This window comes from Passer montanus, unplaced genomic scaffold (genome assembly GCF_014805655.1).
Source record: "Passer montanus isolate IOZ18808 unplaced genomic scaffold, ASM1480565v1 scaffold45, whole genome shotgun sequence".
NCBI lineage: Eukaryota > Metazoa > Chordata > Aves > Passeriformes > Passeridae > Passer > Passer montanus.
This window is the reverse complement of record NW_024369373.1, coordinates 11,986,807-12,005,968: the sequence shown is the minus strand read 5'-3', so window position 1 is coordinate 12,005,968 and position 19,162 is coordinate 11,986,807. Positions and strand designations below refer to the sequence as shown.

Sequence of the window (19,162 nt, the reverse complement as noted above, 5' to 3'; positions counted from 1 at the left end):
GCTGAACTGATCCAGGTTATCACTATATATAGTGATTTATATATATATCAGGGCTTTAGTGTGGGCTATTTCCAGTCCTCCTCCCTTTTCTGTGGGACTGAGTGGTCTGTGGCTGCAAGGAGCGTGGTCTGCCTTTGCAGACTGCTTCTCACACCTGGGAGCTGGTTTGTGTTGTGCTGGAGTGCCAGCTATGTTGGGAGTAGTTTGCTAACTCTGGGGAGATCTGCCCAGCTTAGAAATTCATTCTCTACAGAATACTGGGGGTTTTTTTAACAAGATCTAACTGTAAATATCTGTAAACTATAAATAGACAAAACATTAAACTAAATATGCCAGAGTTTGTCTTAGCTGTCAGACTAATTCAGATCTAACCAGCCACAGATTATTACTCTGAAACTGTTTTTCTTCCTCCTATACATTAAAATTATTCTAAATTTGCTCTCATGTTATGCTAATCATAGTTCTTTATTACTGAGATGTAATACTTTATTTTTCTTGTTGTTTCTCAGTATGTTCACCTGGACAACACATCAGCCAAACACAGCATTGGGTTGGCCAAACCACCTGGGATTTGAATGGGTTTTTTTGTTCCTCTTCAGTCAGAAGTGGAGGTGTGCTCAGGCAACTGCTGCACGAGGCAAGGGAAGCCCTGAGATACACTCTGTGTTACAGTCAGTATTAAGCAGCTGCAATTGAGAGCTGACTTGCTGCTGGTATTTTGTTTGTTTGTTTTGGAAGCTCTTACCCACTTGCTTGAATTCCTTACTGAGACACAAACTAGGAGTTCCACCAGTAATCTTAAGAGTTATTTGATAGGCAGGCTCAGGAGCTCTGTTTTTCCTGGCTGTAAACCCAAACATTTGTGGGACCACTTGAAAAAGCTGCAGCCCAATTTATCAGCTTTGAATGCAACTAGAGCAAGGTGAAGAGACTTTATCTGATTGCCTCTGGCATTTTCTCCAAAGCCACTTGTTTCTCAGTAGCAGAAATATCTTGCCCAATTGGGATGCAATAATTTCAAAGCAAGTAAAGGAAACTGCAGCTGCTCAGCTGAGTCAGCCAAAGGTAAGCTCTGCAGGGGAGAAAATGTTTTTTTATTATCTTCTAGTGGCAAAATTACTACAACAGCCTGCAGGAAAAGATTAGATTATAATAGTAACAAAAACATCTGTTAAATTCTCAGCTCTGTGTATGTTTAGTGCATGTTTGGAAAAGAAGAAAAAACAACTCAGGCATTTGATAAAATTCTTTTGAATAAAACTCAGTATTTAGATTCAGTTTGGGATGTTAGGAACCCACTGTGATCATAGGATAGACAGTGGTTTTAACTAATTGACTACATGGGGCATTTAGTCAGTGGACAAGACAGCTTTTAGCAATGGAGATTTTACTGAACTGAGCTTGGCATACTGTGACCTAATGAAGGAATAAGACAACTTGTGTTCATCATCCAGGTGACCTGTAGGGATGAGTGACCTCTGTCCTGAGTGGCAGTGTGGGGTGTGGGGGATGAAGGTTTGCCTGATCTGGCTCCTGGGGGATTCAGCCAGTCAGCCTCTTCAGGAATGTGTGACTTGCCGTGACTGATTTGTGTCTCTGAAGCCCTACCAGCTTCCTCTGCCTGCTTTAGAAAGGAGTTGTTCCAAGTGTGACAGTGCAGAGGTCACATCCATGCTCAGCTCTGTCAGTACAGGCTGGAGCAGAGTGCCAGTTTCCAGATTCTCACTGGTCCATGTGCCTTGAGGCTGCTGCCCAGCAAACCTGTGTCAGAGGCTGCTCATGCCTTAGGGCATCTCTCAGCCCTGGTGCAGGAGATTACCCACCTCTTGAGTGGCCCTGGGAGCCTGGCTGCAAAGTGGTTGTCCAAGTGATGAAAGTATTCCTGAAAGCAACCTCTGCTTGCTCCTCTGCCCTTTGCATAAGGCAATGCTCAATCAACATGCTTTTGTTTTAAAGAGGCACTGCAGTGCTTTGTGTGTGTGTAGCACTTCATCCTCAGGATCTTGAAGTGCAGCATAAATTCTAATAACTGTGAGGGTTTGTAGCCTTCTCACAGGGAGTTCCGCTCTTGGGGAGGTTCATTTGGTCACAGGGTGCTTGGTCACTGGCACAGAGCAGTGGGTTATTTGCTATTGTCCTCAGCAGCAGCGGGCTCTGGCTCAGTGAATCACCCGGAGCTGAGGAACATCCCCAGAGCTCCTGACTCACAGCCCACATGCCTCACCACAGGGCCATGTCACCAATCTGTGACCCTTACAAAAGCTCTTGTGTGCAAGGACAACAAAACCTCCCACATTTGCAGATTCTAAAGTTACAAGTTTGTCTTGGTGTTTGCTGCACCCTTCCCTGCTCAGACCTCAGCCCTGCTCCATGAGTACAGTGCTGTAGAGTTGGAACTTCAGTCTTGAATAACCAATACTGATCAGTAATTTCTCAGTGGATCCAGTGGGTTGGTCGTGATGAGTCTCCAGGCTGCACCCAAGAACTGCCCAGTGCAGGGACTCACAGGAGGGAAAGCTCAGAAATCTGACCTCTCCTGGGGAGCAGGATGGGTGAGCACACACTGATGAATGAGCAGGAGCCCTGACATGCTGCAGCCCCTGTTCTGAGTAGTGTTCCCCAGTAGTGGGAACAGGCTGGAGCTGAAACACAAAAGGTGAAGGTGAGGAAAAGCTGAGGTAAGAGAATATAAAATGTCAGGCCTGTGAGAAGGTGCAGGTGTTCAGTGCAGAGAGGGATGTAATATTAGAACAAAATGTATGAAATTAATGTAGGAAAAAAAAGGTGTGTCCAGAAAAGTTCCTGAATGCATATTTTAGCATGCTGTGAGAGAATGCTGCCCCTTCTGAGCTCAGCCTTCCTTCCAGAAGGAACCATTCTGGGCACGTTCTTGTGAACCCTTTTCTTACTGCTGCTATCCTGTCTGAACAGTGATCTCATATTCAGTGTGCTTTTATTGCACAAGATAAATCATGGTGAACAAATAACTGGTGAGCAAGTGTTTCAAAGACTAAACTGAGGTAGATTAGCCATTTCAAATATTGAAATAGGGAAAAAAGCATGGGGAACAGAGTGTGATAATCACTGGTTAATGCAAAATGATGTAAATGACTGATTAGTCAAAGACAAATAAAAGAGTGTCATTCCTGAGCCCTGCTTTGCCTATGGATATAGCTTCTATTTATGTGAAGAACACGCTTTGGTCTCTTTGCTTTGTAACTCCTACCCAGGCTGAATGTGTGCATTGCTCAGAAAGGAAAAACCTTCTCTTTGTAAGGGACCTTGCCCCACATCAGTATCTTTTGTGCAGGAAGGCATCTGCTGCCATTGCCTGGGGAAGGTTCATGCATTGAGTGCATGTGCAGAGAGCTCTGTGAAAGGGAACAAAAAGGGGAATCTTTGTTTCCTTTTGTTATCTTCAAATGTAAGGGAACACAGCCATGTGGTGTGTTTTTTTTTTCCAAAATGTTCTACTGACATCCTGGAAACCAAGAGAGCAAACCTGAGCTGGGCAGATCCCCATCCGTTGACATGCTGGGTCTTTAAGTGCAGAGGTGCTGACCTGAATGAGGAATTGGGGATTTCTTCTGAGGTAGAAGAGGTTTATTGGCTTTTAGAGATGGTGTTGCTGCCTGGGCGGTGCAGGATGTATGAGATGACACAGAGGATGTATGAAGGAGCACCTTAATTTGTGAAGTGTAAAAATTGGTGTCTGGTTGAGAAACCAGAGGGATGTTGTGTAATAGGAGGTTTGTGGTTGCTGTTGGGGGACATCTGCAGGAGGAGCTGAGAATTCTGCTCTGTACTTCAGCTCAAGCTCTGCAAAAATTGTCCATGTCCAGGTGGTACCATTCTGCCTTTTTGGGAGAATTTTGGAAGAGTTAATATTTTCCAGAGATTTCTCTTCTACTGATGTACTGAAATGCAGGATGCTTTTCTTTTCTTTTTCTTTTTTTCTTTTTTAATTTATTTTGTTTTTGCTTTTGCTTTTGTTTTATCTGTTCCCAGAATGCCATATTTCATCTCTAACCTCACCCCTGAAGAGCAGCTGGGGGAAGGCACTGCAGGTTGGCTCTGTACCATTTGGGTTGTTTGATTTCATTAGCTTGGGAGCCCTCACAAATGCCTCAGGCCATGCACCTCCTCATGGACCCAACTTGGGAGAATCTCTTGTGCTGCTGCATGCATTAGCCTTCATTAATACAATTAGCATAATAGCGATTAGGATTCATTATTCCCAGCAAAAAGATAAAGCCGGTAATACATATCTGTGAATCGAATTCTCAGTGCCTTGTCTTGGGATTGCTTCATTTTGGAGTTGTTTGCTGTTTATATCCTTCCATCCTCTAGGAAAAAAAAAGAAAGCCATGTAATTGTAAAACTGTTTGGGTCAGAGAAATGCCCCGGGATGATCTTTCAGGCATGCTAAAGAGGTGAAGTGATCTATGGGACCCTCACAGCTCTCACAGCCACTCAACAGTCGAAACTGCAAACTTCATCTTCTTCAAGCACAAAAGCTACTTAGTTTCCCCATGTTGAAGACTTTTTATAATAGCAATAAGACAACTCTAGAGAGAGCCATCTAATATTAACTCCAGGGAGTAATCATCTAATCACAATCTGGGGGTGATTTGAAGCACTCATCTGGACCAAATGCCTCACAACACCCCAGGAGTGGTTTTATTGCATGATAGCAGTACCCCATTGAGCCTTATTGCTTAATTAAAAACAAATTCCCAAGTAATTTTTTTGCCTTTCCATAAAAACACAGTAGTACATAGCATGTATAAAACATCCATTAAATGATGGTAGATGCAAATTTACATTGTGAGATACAATCCGTTTCTTTACCACTTGGGGTTGAAGTTAAATGTAAAACCATTTCCTATAATCTGTGCACTGCTGTGTTTAGAGAGGAATAAATATGGGAAAGAGAGGTTCATTGTAGGATGCCTTGTTTTTGTTAAGTGATATGTTTGGTCCCTTACAAAGAACTCAATTCCTCATCCATCTTGCAGACACAGGAGTCAGTCATTGTGGCCTTTTCTGTTCTTCCTGGAGATTTCCTCAGCTTGTACCATTCCAGGCAGCTTCAGAGGAATGCTGTCCTTGTGTCTGGGATTGCCATGGCTCTCAGAGCAGAGAGCAGTGCTGGTGCTGGGTTTGGGATCACACAGCTCACTGAACAGGGCGTGCCCGTGTGTCTTTGTGGGCTCTGCAGTCTGACAGGGATTAAGCCTGGGAGGTTCATGGTTTATCCACTTTTGGTGGTGCTGCCCACAGCTGATCTCAGGCTGCCCTGGCTGTGGCTGAGATGTCTCCCAGTCCTGCAGTTTCCCTGGGAAAACTGCTACAGCTGTGCCAGGGTCCCTGCTCTGCCAGGGACCCTGACTGTGCATGGGAAGAGTGTGAAAGTCCTTCCAGTTTCTGTAGAGGAATGCCTGGGCTCCCTGGCACCTCTGCAGAGTGCTTTCCTAGCCCCAAGGACTCTGAGTGTTGTTTACATGGGAAAAGGATAAGATGAATGTGTTCTTACAAACAGAGCATGAGAATCTGCTTGTAGATAGGGCCAGGGACTCAGATAGGGAGAGAGGGAAGAAACCATCAGTTCTAGAAACTGTTACTGTTGAGCACAGACTGCTGCTCATCCAAGGCCGTGTTAAATTCCTGAACTCACAGAAAAAGAACAAAGGCTTAATACAGCTAGGAATAGTGTTTTGTTATAAAATAAAAAAATAAAGGGGGTGTGTGTATTACAGGGGGCATGGACTAGAGGATTCAGGGAGTCTGTACCTTCAGAGACATCAGCCAGTGGGGAGAGGAAGAGGGTGATGTGGCCAGGAACTTAGGATAAAGAGCAGGCTGCATCCCCCAGCAATCTGAGAGACGCCTTGGGAAGAGCCCCATGGCCTTCCCTTTTATTCAGATCAAGTTACAGGACTCCTCTGTCTCCTTTTTGGACACAAACCTCTGGTGGTGTGGGTTTTTCTGCACGCATGTTACAGGCAGAGGAAGCAAATCTAAGTTTTTAAATGTTTAACCAAAAATCATACAGGGAGTGATGGAGTCACTGCTCAGAAGTCCTGGCAGCCAAAGCTGTAATTGGGCTTTTGGCCACAGCACTGAAATAAATGGGGGGAAAAAGGGGGGAAAAAAAGACATTTTCCTCAGATTTGTTCATTGGGTTGCCTTTAATTGAATGGTGACAATCTTGCAAGTAAAAATTTTTAAATAAAAGCTGAGAATTAATAGTAACTATTACTCTGGTTGTTCCAGGTGCTGGAGCCTTCTCATGGTATCTACAAGCTCAGGATAGAGGTTGGATGACACTTGTCAGTCTGTCCCACTGTGGGCCCCACTCTGTGCAAATCCTTCTGGTTTTCCCTGTCACATGGTGGTTCCCCAAGGGAGCAATGTGAGTATCTACTGCTGCATTTGGGGTTATGGAGGCTGTGTGCTTTCTCCTGTACTTAGATTTTGTAAAAAAATAATGTTGAGGGTTGTTTTTTTGTGAACGCTTTGATAGAATGCTTTGCTGACTTCATTTTTAATGTGACATTAGAGAGGTGTTAAATGTTGTGGTAGAGGATTTGTTATAAAGAGGCTGCAGCATTGTGCTGAGAAAATGGATGAGAGTAAACTATTGCCTGCTTTTGCTGCCTGGGAACAGTCTGAAAGAGCAGCTAAAAGAATAATTAAACCTGTGTATTTTCAACAGTTCTGTACTAACCAGGGATGTGCCAGGTCAGAAAAGGACATAAAAGAATCTGACAGTATTCTTGAACAAGAAACATTTTTACCTGAAAGATCTCTGCTGGCATTATTAGGAATGCCATTATCTTGCTTTGATCTGACTCTCTAGGACTGGCTGCTCACACAGCTGACCCAGAGCAAGCAGCCAACAAAGGAAAGCCCTAATGGACTTTAATGCCTTTACTGAAGGGTTTCTCTTCCCATCAGATGTGTGTCATTTTACAAAGGCCCCTTTCATCTTAATGTGCCTGCTGGAGCTGGCTGGCAGCAGTGGGGCCAGCCCAGCCCTGGCTAGGGCAGGGTGAGGCAGAGTGGCTGTCCCTGCTGCAGCCCTGTCCCCCTGTCCAGCCCAGCGTGGAGCTGAGGGGGTCTGCAGTGCTGCAGCCTGGATGCTGGGCAGGGCTTCAAAATCTACTGCAAAAAACCCCCAAACAGACAGTGAGAGGTGCCCTACCATGGCTGGTTTTTAGTGGGTTTGGGGGTTTTTTGTTTGTTTCTTTCTTTGGGGTTTTGTGTTTGGTTTTTTTTTTTTTTTTTGGTTGGTTTTTTGGGGGTTTTATTTTTCTTTTTTGTTGTTGTTGTTGGGGTTTTTTTTAGGTTTTTTTTTGGAAGTTGGTTTTGAAGCAGAACCAGGGGTTTGTTGGCCCAAGGCACACCTTGGCCATGTGAAATACAAATACCTGCCTCACTCTGACTGCAGCAGAGCACAGCCCTAGCCTGTTCTCTCATCTGAACACATATAGCTAAGCTTTAGGACACAGAAAAAAAATTATATCTGCCTTTATTTGGCCTTTTAAATGAGGAGTCAGGAATCTTGTGTTGATGGTTCTGGGATATTTATGACTCCCTTTAAGAGTATATCCTTCCACTGAGGAAATGAGGAGTGTGATATTTGAGCTGCTGGAAATGCCTGGCTTAGTTTGGTTCTGTTTCCCGATTTCATTTTGACATGGTAGGCAATTCAGACAATATATTTGCAGCAAGGAAAATGGAGTTGTTATGGAAACATCTGAGCGAGGCAGCTGACACGGGGTAAGGCAGGCACCAGATTCGCTGTGCGCACAGACACACTAAAGCAGCGAGTTCATGTAAGGTAAGGGAGCAGTTTCTAGGCACTGTCTGCTTCCTGGGTGGGTTTTCTGGCGCAAGAGGAAAAAAAAACTACTTTAAAACTGTGAGCATGTGGCTCCATCTTCTGGTACCAAAGCAAAGTGAGTTGCTCTGGATACAGAGGTGATATTTCTGTATCATTTTTATGTTAGCTTCTACGAAAGCAACAACAAACCCTGCAGCAGCAATAATAATAATAAATTAAAATACCTGTGCCCTAGAGCCAAGCTACGAATAGAAGCTGAAGGCACAAACCATTCTGCTGGGAGAAAACTGCTTTTTGAATCATTCCTTAGATGTTTAGCCCCAGGTGGAAGCGGTGTTTGCCCAGCCTGGGCTCTCCCAGGGCAGCCTGGTGCCTCTGTAGGTGCTGCTCTCCTGCATTTCTTTGTTCCCCTCTGCAACGACATCTTTGGCAAAGCAGCTCAAATTCCTGATGCATCCTCGTGGAAATGCGAGCTGGGTAGAAGCAGGAGTGAATGGCTCTTGGAGGCAGACTGCCAGAAGTCAAAAGAAAATAAAGCTGTTTTATGACTTCACCAAACAGTGAATGTTGTTAGAGCGCATATTGCGCATGCTTAATTGAGCTTGATTACTCAATCTGTTCACCTTAGCAACTCATTTTGGTTTAATCAGAAGTAAGTCATTGTTCAAAACCAGGAGGTGTTATCATTTTCTGGGTAAACCTCAGGTTTTCTAAATTATCCTAAAGAATTGCCCCAACTTTGCTGCTTTAGAACAGCACCCAACCCAACGAATCAGAACAAAAGGCAATTTTCTTGTTGAGGTGCTGTCCTAAAGCTATGGTTTGCAAGTCATTGCAAACAGGAGGCACTGCTCTGTAAACACAAAATTAACACTATGGACCATGTGTTTAACTTGGTTTATTCAGTGTACAGATGCAAGTATGTTGTTTTATTCCCCTGGATAGTAAGCCTAGGATAAAAGGACCCCAAATTCTTTGTATTAAGCACTAGTTTTCAGTCCAAACTACTTCATGGCTGAAATGTGACAGAAGGTGAGGGAATATAAATGTAATGGCCCCGTGCTGGTGCCACTCTAAGATCACTGCCATGAGTGATAAGTTACTTGCATGCAGCATTGATCCATGGGGAGAGTTGTGTGGAGACCTGCTTGGAAAGAGTGCATTCCTGCACGGCAGGGAATCATAGCACAAAAATCATTCCCAAAGTAAGCACTAGCCAGGGCTCACCTCACAGCCTCAGCAGCAAGGCTGTGGATCAAAACTAGAGGTGAAACCAGCCTTTACTCTTCACTGTGGTGCTTTTAAGGCCCACACTGAAGGAAACATTTTAAATGGCCACAGGTTGTGCTGATAAAATACAATTGCAACATCCATAGCTGGTATTTAGTGTTTCTAACCTGTCCCTGAGGCTGGGGCACATTGCACTTCCCCTTGGCCCTACCTGAGGTTTTCTCTTGAGGCTGCCTCCAGTTCCTGCAATCTTTCCCCCCCCCCTCCATTTTTCACCTTCACTTTTATCCCGTTCCATTTGTGAAACCAAGCTCTAATTTCTAGAGTCTGTGTCTTTCTCCATATCCTGTGGATTATTCAAAGGGATCTGCTCACCTTTTACTACAGACCTCTTTTATTAGGGAGTACAAATCCTACCCACTGTGTTTGATAAATCAGATCTTTTGCAGACATCTGGAGATTGTATGTGCAAATCCCCAGCCAGCTTGTTTTGTAGTCATTGTTACCATAATTCAGGTTAATGTTGTTGCCACTTTTTACTTGCTAAAACACATGTGCTGCTTTATTGCTTAAGAAAAAAAAAAAAAAGTGGCTGCCTTGGAACAGAAGTTCTTTTAAAACCCTTCCTGCAAATTTGCTGTTTGGAGAAGCAAATGTGAAATCAATTGTCCTATCTTTGAATTACCATTCTGAAAATGCAAGTTGTGAATAGAAATTACTTGGGTTCTGCAGTGGGGAGAGTGTTAAAATCTCGATTGAGAATGATGTACCAATGGAGACCTAAAATAACAAGTGGAACAAGTAAACTTTTAGCTTTTCCTGTAAAGATTTACTTAAAAAATATTAGATCCCAAGCGAGGCTGCTCATGCCAAGTTTTAAATCTCATTTGAATTTTTATAGCTGTTATAATCTCTGATATATAACCTTGGAGATAGGGGCTCGTAACAGAAATACCAAGTCCCTTGACTATTGCCTCACAAAAAAGAGTTGCTGTAATAGTCTGCAATTCTGAGACAAGTTTGCAGGGCTGGCTTATGTCTGCATATCATCATTCAGATGGGTCTGAGCTGGGCTCTCCACATTATCTGACGTTATTTGTAGGTGATGAGCTGTGTGCAGCTGTGCCAGCAGTGCCAGCCTTCCCAGCAGAGCCCAGCCTGTCCTTATCCACAGAAATGCTCCCACAGGGAGCCTTGGAGCTTGGACGTGCTGGTAGGGAAAGTAAAGAACAGCTTATTTGCTGTTTTGCTGTCCTTATTCTTCTGCATTTCTGCACAGAAGAAATGGAAGTTCCCAAGGAGCCAAAAGGATTCCACATGCCAGTGCTCTTCTCCCTCTCATTATCATACGCTTGCAATCAAACTCTAATTTTTGAAATAAAAAACCTGCAGGATTCTTTATTGGGACTATTAAACCTTCAATCTTCATTATTTAGGACGGCTACTTACCTTTTACTCAATGAAGCCATAATGCAACTGCTCCTATAAAAACTATTGAAATGGCTACTGTGGCAGTGAGTAGATTTTCCTCCGTGTAAAATAATCTTCTGTGAGTAAGACATAACTATCATTCACATTAATTAGGCAGCCATATAATGGGGTGTTCAATAGCTATTACATCATTTAAATTCTTCAGCGAGCACCTCAGCCACCCAAGAACTATCCAGCTGAACATTTCTGAGTCCATAATTCTGAAATAATCCTGTAGAGGAAGAATATGCATGGCAGAGTGTTGCAGACAATTTCACCAAGAAAAAAATTAATTTTATTCAGATTTATGGAATTATTTTAACATTTACAAGAAGTGCATAATCCTTTTCTTCCCTCCCTCCCAGAGTAATGGTGCTGTAAAGTGGAGCCTGTTTTGGGGCTGCACTGTGTGTACACCAGAGAATGTCCAAGGAGCTTGCAGCCAGAGGCCAGTGATGGCAGCTGGACACACAGACACAAAACAAGGACATTTCCCTGCACATTCTGCTGTAAACCTGGGGCCCTGGAGCCACAAGGGTCAGCTGGGAAACCCTGACCCACAGAAAAGTGAGTGCAGTCCTGCTTGACGCTTTAGGTTTTTTGCTCTTAAAAATCATATAAGCCCTTAAGTATTTATTTTCAGTTTGGGTTATTGATTTAAACGTTTTGATGTAAAGCTGAAGTGTTTTGATTTGAATATTATAAATAATGTTCTAACTATGTTATGATATATTTTTGTACCTTTTAAGATTAGTTCCTCGGTAAAATGTAGATGTGCCATGAGAGTAGGAGCTGTTCAGATGCCTGTAGAAGGGAATGGTTATTAGAAGATTGGGCAGTGCCTGAAAGTAAATGAAAATAATATGTTTTAAATCAGTATGGTTTGGCAATATGGGAATAGTTCTTAGCAGAATGAAAGAAAGGAATAGCCTAAAAATAGGCTGGGGAGCAGGGCAGGCTAGAATGTAAAGTTTAGACTGTGCCTTTTCCTATCAGTTATGTTATTTTAGCTAACTGTATACTATATTTTTTCTCTTCTCAATGGTTATCATGTACTGTACCTTATCTGACTAACAGTAGAAAGCAGCAGAGTGCTCTGTTCACAGGGAGAGCTCTTAATTCAGTATTAAATGTTGGGTTCTCTGTAGTTTTCCATAATCCCTATGCAGCAGGCAGAGCCTGCAGAGGTAGGTGTCAAACCCAGCTGCAGGTAGTGTCAGTGCTGTTTGCTCTGCAGCCCAGGAGGTTCGTGTTTGCCAGATGGAACTGCTCCTCTCAGCAGCAGATCTCTGTTCCAGAGATCCTCTGTTTTTCATGTTTGCTCCTTGATTTAATTAAACCAGTACACTGAGGGAGATTTCTGCCTTACCAAAATCATTCATTTTCATCTGTGGGGACTTAGAGCTGGAGTTACCACAGGAGTGACAGAATTAAGGATGGGGAGCATGAGACAAGGGCAGGTGAAACCTCTGGGCAATTCCATGGAATCACTGTTGCTGTATGATTGATTTTGGTATGTAGGACCATGGGCTGGTGAATGCTGCAGCAAGACAGGCTTGATCAGATTTTGGGTTGGCTAACAGCAGGAAGGAAGGTGAGCATTTGTTATGGAAATGGGCACATGGAACTGTTCTGGTAAGGGGCTGAGGGATTGCTCTGTTCAGACAAAATCAGGGCCACGCTGGTTTTGAGAAAATACTGCTGCTGTTTTCTGAAAGCATGGTCTGGATCAGAATTCTGTGCTCTCTCTTACACTTCTCTAAAACACTGGATGAATTTAATACATAGAGTTAACACCAGCTACTCGCTGCTGTTATTTCAGTGATTTAATATGAGTTTGTCAGTCATAGATGGTTTTTTGGGGTTTCCACTGTATTGCTATCTAACTGATTTTTTAGATGAAATCTCTCTCAAAAAGAATTTTCCATGTGTTTTCTTGGATGTGAATTGGCTTCAATTTCAAACATATCCTACAATGAATTATTTTGAGGTTTCAAACAGAAATTATGGGATTTTTTGTTTTTCTATTCTTGCTTAAATGTTCAAAATTCAGTAACTTAATTGCTTTAATTGCTTTAGTTCATATTATTTATAAATATGCATACACAGTAATAGGGGAGCAGAAATGTGTGTAAGGTAGTGAGACATTGCTGACTGCTGCTCATTCCCTGGTTAGTGAGAGTTTAGGTGTAAAAATCATGACAAAAAATCTCTGCTGAGTGCAATCCAGAGTTGAACATGGGAAGGATGAAGCATATTAGAGACAGCTGTGATTAGTTCTCCAATTTCCCAATATTAAATCCATTAGGTATTTACTGTCTCAGCTAATGAAGAGACAGGGAATGGCTGTGAATGGGCAGGGGAGGGCTGGTGAGCTGTCACTGTCACCTCTCCCAGCTTCTGAGGAAGTTCTTCGACCAGCACTGGGGAGTTTAGTGTGCTTCAGGAAAAGTGAGCACAGAGCCCGTGCCAGGTGGGACTTGGTTGATTTGTTGGGGGTGGCAGTGACCCAGCTCTGGGTGGTTCAGCTGCAGGGAGCCATGGCTTTTGGAACATCTGGAGGCTTTGCAAAAAGGCCTCTGAGCTGATTCAGCAGCTGCAGGAAAGGATCCTGAATGCCTGGGCTGTTCAGCTCTTGTTGTTCTGCATTTGTCACCTCTCTGTGCCACTGCCTGGCATTACTCTGGGGAGCCTTTGCCATCTCCTGGGCACTCTTCACTGTAGATATCACTGTGCCTTGCTCTTACCAAGGCACTGCCAGGCAGTGTTTGTTTTTGTGCTTGTTGAAATAGTTTAAAAAATGCAAGTGCCAGTAGCTATGGGAAGTTGTATCGTGTTCATCTGTGTCCATATGGTAAAACATGTTCTGTCCTTCACAGCACAATGAGACATGATTGTGCCTAATTCCAATTTGTATGGCATCCCCATTAATGTCTCTTTCAGCCCTCCATTAAAGGCCCTTAATGTTAATTAACTGGACTATGCCAATAAAGTTCTATTAGCTTCCCCCTATTAATTTAATATTATAGGCATTAACAGATGTCTTAATTAGATGTTACACTGAAGGCTGTGAGGAAAATTAGAACTAGGTCATTGTCATGAAAGGAAATTTTCTGTTATGATTTATGGCTTCTGAAGTTTTGTTTGTTTTTCCTTCTGACCTCTTATAGGAAACTGAGAGTTTTCATTTTAGAGAACATTGAAAGGAGTAATGGGTGGAAGGTAGAAAATAACTTATGTCTAACAGCTTTAACACATACTGTTCTTACTTCACAGATAAAAGTTCTCATTGGTGTGAAATGACTATTTCTCCATAATATCTGTCCCTGGCAGGAACACTGTTTCCCCCATCTCAAGGGCAATACTTCATGGAATTGCAACAAAGATTTTTATTTCTATATCAACTGCTTCTATGTGCTGATTCCAAAGGATCTGTTCTTGAACACCAGGATTGCCCACACTGAGTTCATCCATTCAGGGATGGTGAAGATGGTTTGTGTCTGAGGTGCCAGGGAGGTGCAGCTCTCCTGTGACCTCTCCCAGCAACAGGTCAGGAAGGGAAGTGGGAGCTCTGGGGGCCAGGTAAGTGTTTGTAGCACTGGGGTTGGAGGTGGTGCTGAGCTCTGGCTCTCTGCTGCCCTGTGTGCCCCCCAGAGCAGGTAAAAGCTCTGACTGCCCTCCCAACCCAGCTACTCAGCTTTGGGGTGTGATTGTGTCAGGAACAGCTGTGCTCTCTTTAAAGAAATTACCCTGGTTGCCTACCAATGCTTGAATGGTGACAGGAAAAAAATTCCTAGGTACAAGTCTTTCATTTGATAGTGAAATTGATGAAAAGCTCCTGAAAATTACACTTAAAGCCACCACAGAAGCACTTTTATAACAGAAAAATGTTAAGCAATCTAAATTCAGGGGTCACTTCCACCTCCCAAACACGTCAGACCTGTCCAGTCAATGAGGGATTGTAACCTGGGCAATCAAAAATGAAGTGTACAATAAAAAAGGGGCTGAGAACAGACTAAGCACAATAGCTCTGTGACAGGTTAAATATTCATAAAGCAATTCTGTGGGTAATTGAAATACAAGATTGAATGGAGGTCACTTCCACCTGTGAATTTCTAGCTTCAAGTGATTCTGTTCTGGGCTGTGCTGTGTCCCTGCCCTGTGCCATGACACTGTGTGCTATTGACACAGATACACATACCTGACCTAGCCTGAGAGCAGCAGGCTGTTGTGAGCCCTGGGCAGCAGCCAGCCTGCAGGCCTGCATGGTTAGTTATACATAAACATTGAGCAGCAGGCTGTTGTGAGCCCTGGGCAGCAGCCAGCCTGCATGGTTACAGTTATACATAAACACTGTACACACCTGTAAGAATATCAGCCCCAGCCAGGGGCTTACTCAGGTAAAACCTGCCACTGAAACAATTTATTTGCATGTGCCTGCAGCAGGCCAAGCATGTGCCCTGCCACTGAAACAATTTATTTGCATGTGCCTGCAGCAGGCCAAGATGCTGATGCTAGCCCAGGAATAATGATTATAAACAGCATTTGTCAGCACCTGCAGTCTCACTGCAAGCAGCTAACAGGCAGCTAAAGCCCAATTTATCCAGAAGGCAACAGTAACATTTATTACAGAGTTACAAAATATAATTGTCAGTGTACAAATTTACAACTATAAACTGAAACAGAAGTCAGGTAGTTAATATTAATCATACAGCTTTAATACAAGATGGAGTATTATATACAAATAAAAAAAATGGACACAACCAATTTCAACAGAGACTGCTTAAAGACAGCAGATACTGCTCATTCTTCAGTAAGAAGAAATGCTTTATAAATATTTCAGATGGCTGTTGCTTCTTCCATGTCCCAGAAAGTCTGCCCTTTGAGCTGCAGGAAAACATGTTTCTATGAATGCTTCTGAGTTTCCATGAGCTCACAGGTCAATAGTTCCTTTCAACTTGAATTTCTTTGCAGATCTCTCACTTGCTCTGAGCAGGAACTTGCTGCCGTAGATGTAGGAAATGAACCCATCAAGCTCCAGGCTGAACACGTTGTTGAGTTTGGGAACAACTGAAATGCAAAAGGACACAAACTGAACAAAGTGTGCTAATGGAAGTCCCTGCAATGGAAATATCCTGACACACCAGGGGATCTTATTCACCTGGAGATTTGAGCCTTGACACATTTCAAGGTTTTTGTACTTTCTCAAGAGAAGAAAAATAACCCAAGCCTCCATGTTTAACTGGAATTACCAAAGTCAGTCCTCGTGCAGGAGCAGTGTTGCACTTTTTAAAAACTGCTCATCTCTTACAAGATGTGTCTTGGACAAGCTATTGGGCTGTTGGGTGGTGACTTCTGCCACTCTATGCAAAAAGCCAAAAGCACTGATATAAACCAATGCACTCAGAGGCCCAAAATGAAGAGTGTGCTCAAGAATTTTTTATGATTCCTGTCATGAAAAGAACTGAAAAAGAATGCCTTGTATACCTTTTAACTTGTCCTCTTTAGTGATAATTTTGAAGACGTGTTTAAATTCCTGTAGAATGATTCCTGTTATCCCAACATAAGAGGGGCACTTTGATTTTGTAACTGAAAGAACAGAAGGAAGTATTAGTAAATTTCAGATGCCCTTTACTTGCTCTTCTCCCGTTGCCTCATGATTTTAAACATTTTCAAACATAAACATTTAAATATTCTGAAATAATGTAGTTACAGTAGTCACTGGTAAAATCTGCAGTTAACCTTTGCAACCAACAACATGATTTTCAAGAGCAGTTGTAAAGTAATTAGAATTTGAAAGGAGAAATATGATCTCAACTATGTGATTCTATAGTTAATGATACTGGAAGGAATTTAAAAATAAGCACCTGAACTGCAGGATCATCTCCTGAATTTCAGATGATGTTCTACAAGCAAACAATCACAATACCTGTAACAATGGCTCCATGGAGATCAGCTTTGAGCAGCTTGCCCTGAATCATATGGGGTTGCCTTGAAGAAGAGAACGGGATCAAAGAAGAAGGAAAAAAATCAAATGAACTGTCAGATTTACAAAATCTAACCATAACTATTATAATCACAATAATTGTGTGATTCTGTGACAATATGCTTATCAGTTAGCCACAGTGTTTCAAGCAGAAACTCAATAAAACTGGAAGTATTTAGTGTACAAAACTCTGACTAAATTTACAATACGCCAACGTACGCATCGGGTTTGAGTCCATGGCACAGGTCTCTGATGTACTGTTTCCAGAGCTCGTGGAGTGGGAGGAAGATGGCATATCTGCAGTAAAAAAAAAGATAAATTAGAAGTATTACACAAAATTTAGGTATAAGAAAGTCCATTGGTTAATCACTGAAGCAGTCTGTATTTTCAGAGTTAACATTTTTAAGTTACACAGCCTTCAGTTGCCCTGCAAGGTGCCCCACTCCAAACAGCTGCTTTACTTTATAAAGCAAGCACAAAGCATGCTCTTCTCTTCCAACCCAAAACTGTGATGTCTTTTAGAGCATCAGGTTAAGACTGAAGAGATCTCTCCTTTTTTCCCCACTCTTTTATCTCTGTTAGCAAAGCAGGGTCTTCATTCAGCATGATAAATTCAAGGAACCTTATGCAGAATTTTGACTTTTTGGTCACAGACAGTCCAACTTTACAAACTGAAAGCAGAGGGGATTGTGTCTGGGTTTGATTTCTTGTCATACTGAGGTACACAAAATGAGCTCAACAGAAATGAATCTTTCACCTGTGCACACAAGAGAACTCTTTTCATGCTGAAATGGCACAAGTAGTGTTTCAGGCTGACTTTACACACTGCAGGGTTCCTATCCACATCAACATGCTGCTGCTTTTACACACTTTTGATGCATTACTACACAAAGAAGACATTTAAAGCCCTACCTTTGCTCCTCAGGTTCAATTTCAAACAGACGCAGCTCTCGCCTCTCCTTGGCAGTAAAACCTTTTGTCTTCTTCCTCTTTTGCTTGGTCTTTTTTTTGTGATAATGCTCCAGAACGACAGCTTTCCTAGTCAGCATGTCCTGGATGGCTTCATCTTTCATTTTGGGCATGCTGCGCTTCAGGAAGGTGTGTACAAAGGCCTTGGCTTTCTCTGAGCCCTGGGGCTAAAGACACGTGAAAGGATGCTTTAAAAAGGTATGTGTTAATTAAGTTAGAGCTTGCTGCTGACCGGGGGTTCCATCAAGTCGGCAAAATCCCGGTGGGAATGGGAGATCTTCCCGTCAGAGCCAGTGGAGGGAGATGCTCCCACGCCGAAGGCGCTGCGGGCACTCCCCGGCCCGCCCTGGGACTCGCGTTTTGGAGGAAAAGCCCATGCTCTGCATTTACTTTGAAACAGCGAGTTCCGAGAGGGATACACGGGGAACCCGGGGACCCGGCCCGCCCCGGCCCGTCGGTGCCTAACGGGGTTCAAAGGCCGTGCAGGAGGGGGAATGGCCAGGTGCCCCCGGCGGGCGTTCCGGGGCCCCAGGGGCGGTACCTGCAGCCGCAGCTCCCCGGTCTCCTCGGGCTGCAGCCGGCGGTACAGCTGTCCTGCAAGGCACGGCGGAGCGGGGTCAGCCCCGTCCTGCCCCGCACCGCCCTCCCTGCATCCCTCATCCTCCATCGCCCTCCCTGCATCCCTCATCCTGCATCGCCCTCCCTACACCCTCATCCTGCACCGCCCTCCCTGCACCCTTCATTCTCCATCGCCCTCCCTGCACTCCCCCGCATCCCTCACCTTGCACCGCCCACCCTCCATCCCTCGCCCTCCACTGCTTTCCCCTCATCCCCTCACTCTCCACCGCTCTCCCCATGTCCTTCACACTCCATCCCTCGCCCTCCACTGCTTTCCCCTCATCCCCTCACTCTCCACCGCTCTCCCCTCGTCCTTCACACTCCATACCTCGCCCTCTATCCCTCACCCTCCACCACCTCACCCTTCATCCCTCACCCTCCACAGCTCTCCCCTCATCCCTCACCCTCATCCACCGCTCTCCCCTCATCCACCGCTCTCCCCTCATCCCTCACCCTCATCCCTCTCTGTTCCTCTCCCCCATCCCTCTGTCCCCTCTCTCTCCCCTGTCCCCTCACCCTCCATGGTGTCGCAGCGCAGCCGGCGCGTGCTGATGACGAGCCGGCGCGCATGCGCACAGCGGCGCCCCCGACCCGGCCACCAGGCGGCGCCGCCGCCCGCGGGAGCCGGCGGCTGCCGTGAGGGGAGCGCCTGTGGCCATTGGCTGTTCACTGCTCTTGTACTAATAAATTCTGTGACCTGGGGCACACTGAGCAACAGATATTTCATTTACTGTAATGGGGGAGTTTCTTTTTAAAAGCCCTGTCAATCATGCCGTCTGTAACACAGGCCACCTCGTTTTCTGTGGTCATCCTCCGTGTGGGTCTGGTCGCGGACCCGTCAGGCGCACGAGTCTGGTGTGGAGTTCTGACATGTCCGTGTCCTTCGCACAGGAACAGCAGGTCTGACACTCCCCATGGGCTGCCTGGCCGTGCCAGTCCTCACTTCTCCCTCATGCTGCAGTCACTCCCACTACAGATGCTGAGATGCACATTTACACTTTTCCTTCTGTTGCCTCATTTGCTCTGGAGATCTCCCTCGC

General features: G+C 44.3%; 1 protein-coding gene and 1 long non-coding RNA gene across 4 annotated transcripts; one reads left to right on the top strand and one right to left on the bottom strand.

Annotated features, from left to right (window-relative positions):
- The first annotated feature begins 932 nt into the window (after positions 1-932).
- On the top strand, positions 933-14,783 carry LOC120508066. Its single transcript, XR_005628906.1, has 4 exons — positions 933-1,065; positions 6,277-6,415; positions 10,915-11,116; positions 13,883-14,783. It is a non-coding gene; the product is annotated as an uncharacterized LOC120508066 (long non-coding RNA).
- Positions 14,784-15,245: 462 nt separating this feature from the next.
- On the bottom strand, positions 15,246-18,680 carry POP4 (POP4 homolog, ribonuclease P/MRP subunit). 3 transcript variants are annotated; one of them, XM_039721224.1, is made up of 7 exons: positions 18,639-18,680; positions 18,046-18,098; positions 17,448-17,671; positions 16,755-16,832; positions 16,479-16,540; positions 16,037-16,138; positions 15,246-15,619 (listed from the first exon to the last, which is right to left on the bottom strand). In XM_039721224.1, the coding sequence occupies exons 1-7, from the start codon at positions 18,643-18,645 to the stop codon at positions 15,483-15,485; spliced, it is 663 nt and encodes a 220-aa protein (XP_039577158.1). In that variant the 5' UTR covers positions 18,646-18,680; the 3' UTR covers positions 15,246-15,482. The 3 variants fall into 3 exon arrangements, with proteins under 3 accessions (XP_039577158.1, XP_039577159.1, XP_039577157.1); XM_039721225.1 differs by lacking the exon at positions 18,046-18,098 and having other exon boundaries at positions 18,639-18,671; XM_039721223.1 differs by lacking the exon at positions 18,639-18,680 and having other exon boundaries at positions 18,046-18,197.
- Between the last annotated feature and the right edge of the window lie 482 nt (positions 18,681-19,162).

Bases quoted from the DNA above. Each gene is read 5' to 3' on its own strand.
- POP4 (XM_039721223.1), bottom strand. From the start codon at position 18,192: ATGAGGGATGCAGGGAGGGCGATGGAGGATGAGGGATGCAGGGAGGGC. The intron at 16,833-17,447 runs GTAGGGCTTTAA...TTTTTACTGCAG, and splicing joins ATTGAACCTGAGGAGCAAAG to ATATGCCATCTTCCTCCCAC. The intron at 16,139-16,478 runs GTATTGTGATTG...CTGTTCTTTCAG, and splicing joins CCATGGAGCCATTGTTACAG to TTACAAAATCAAAGTGCCCC.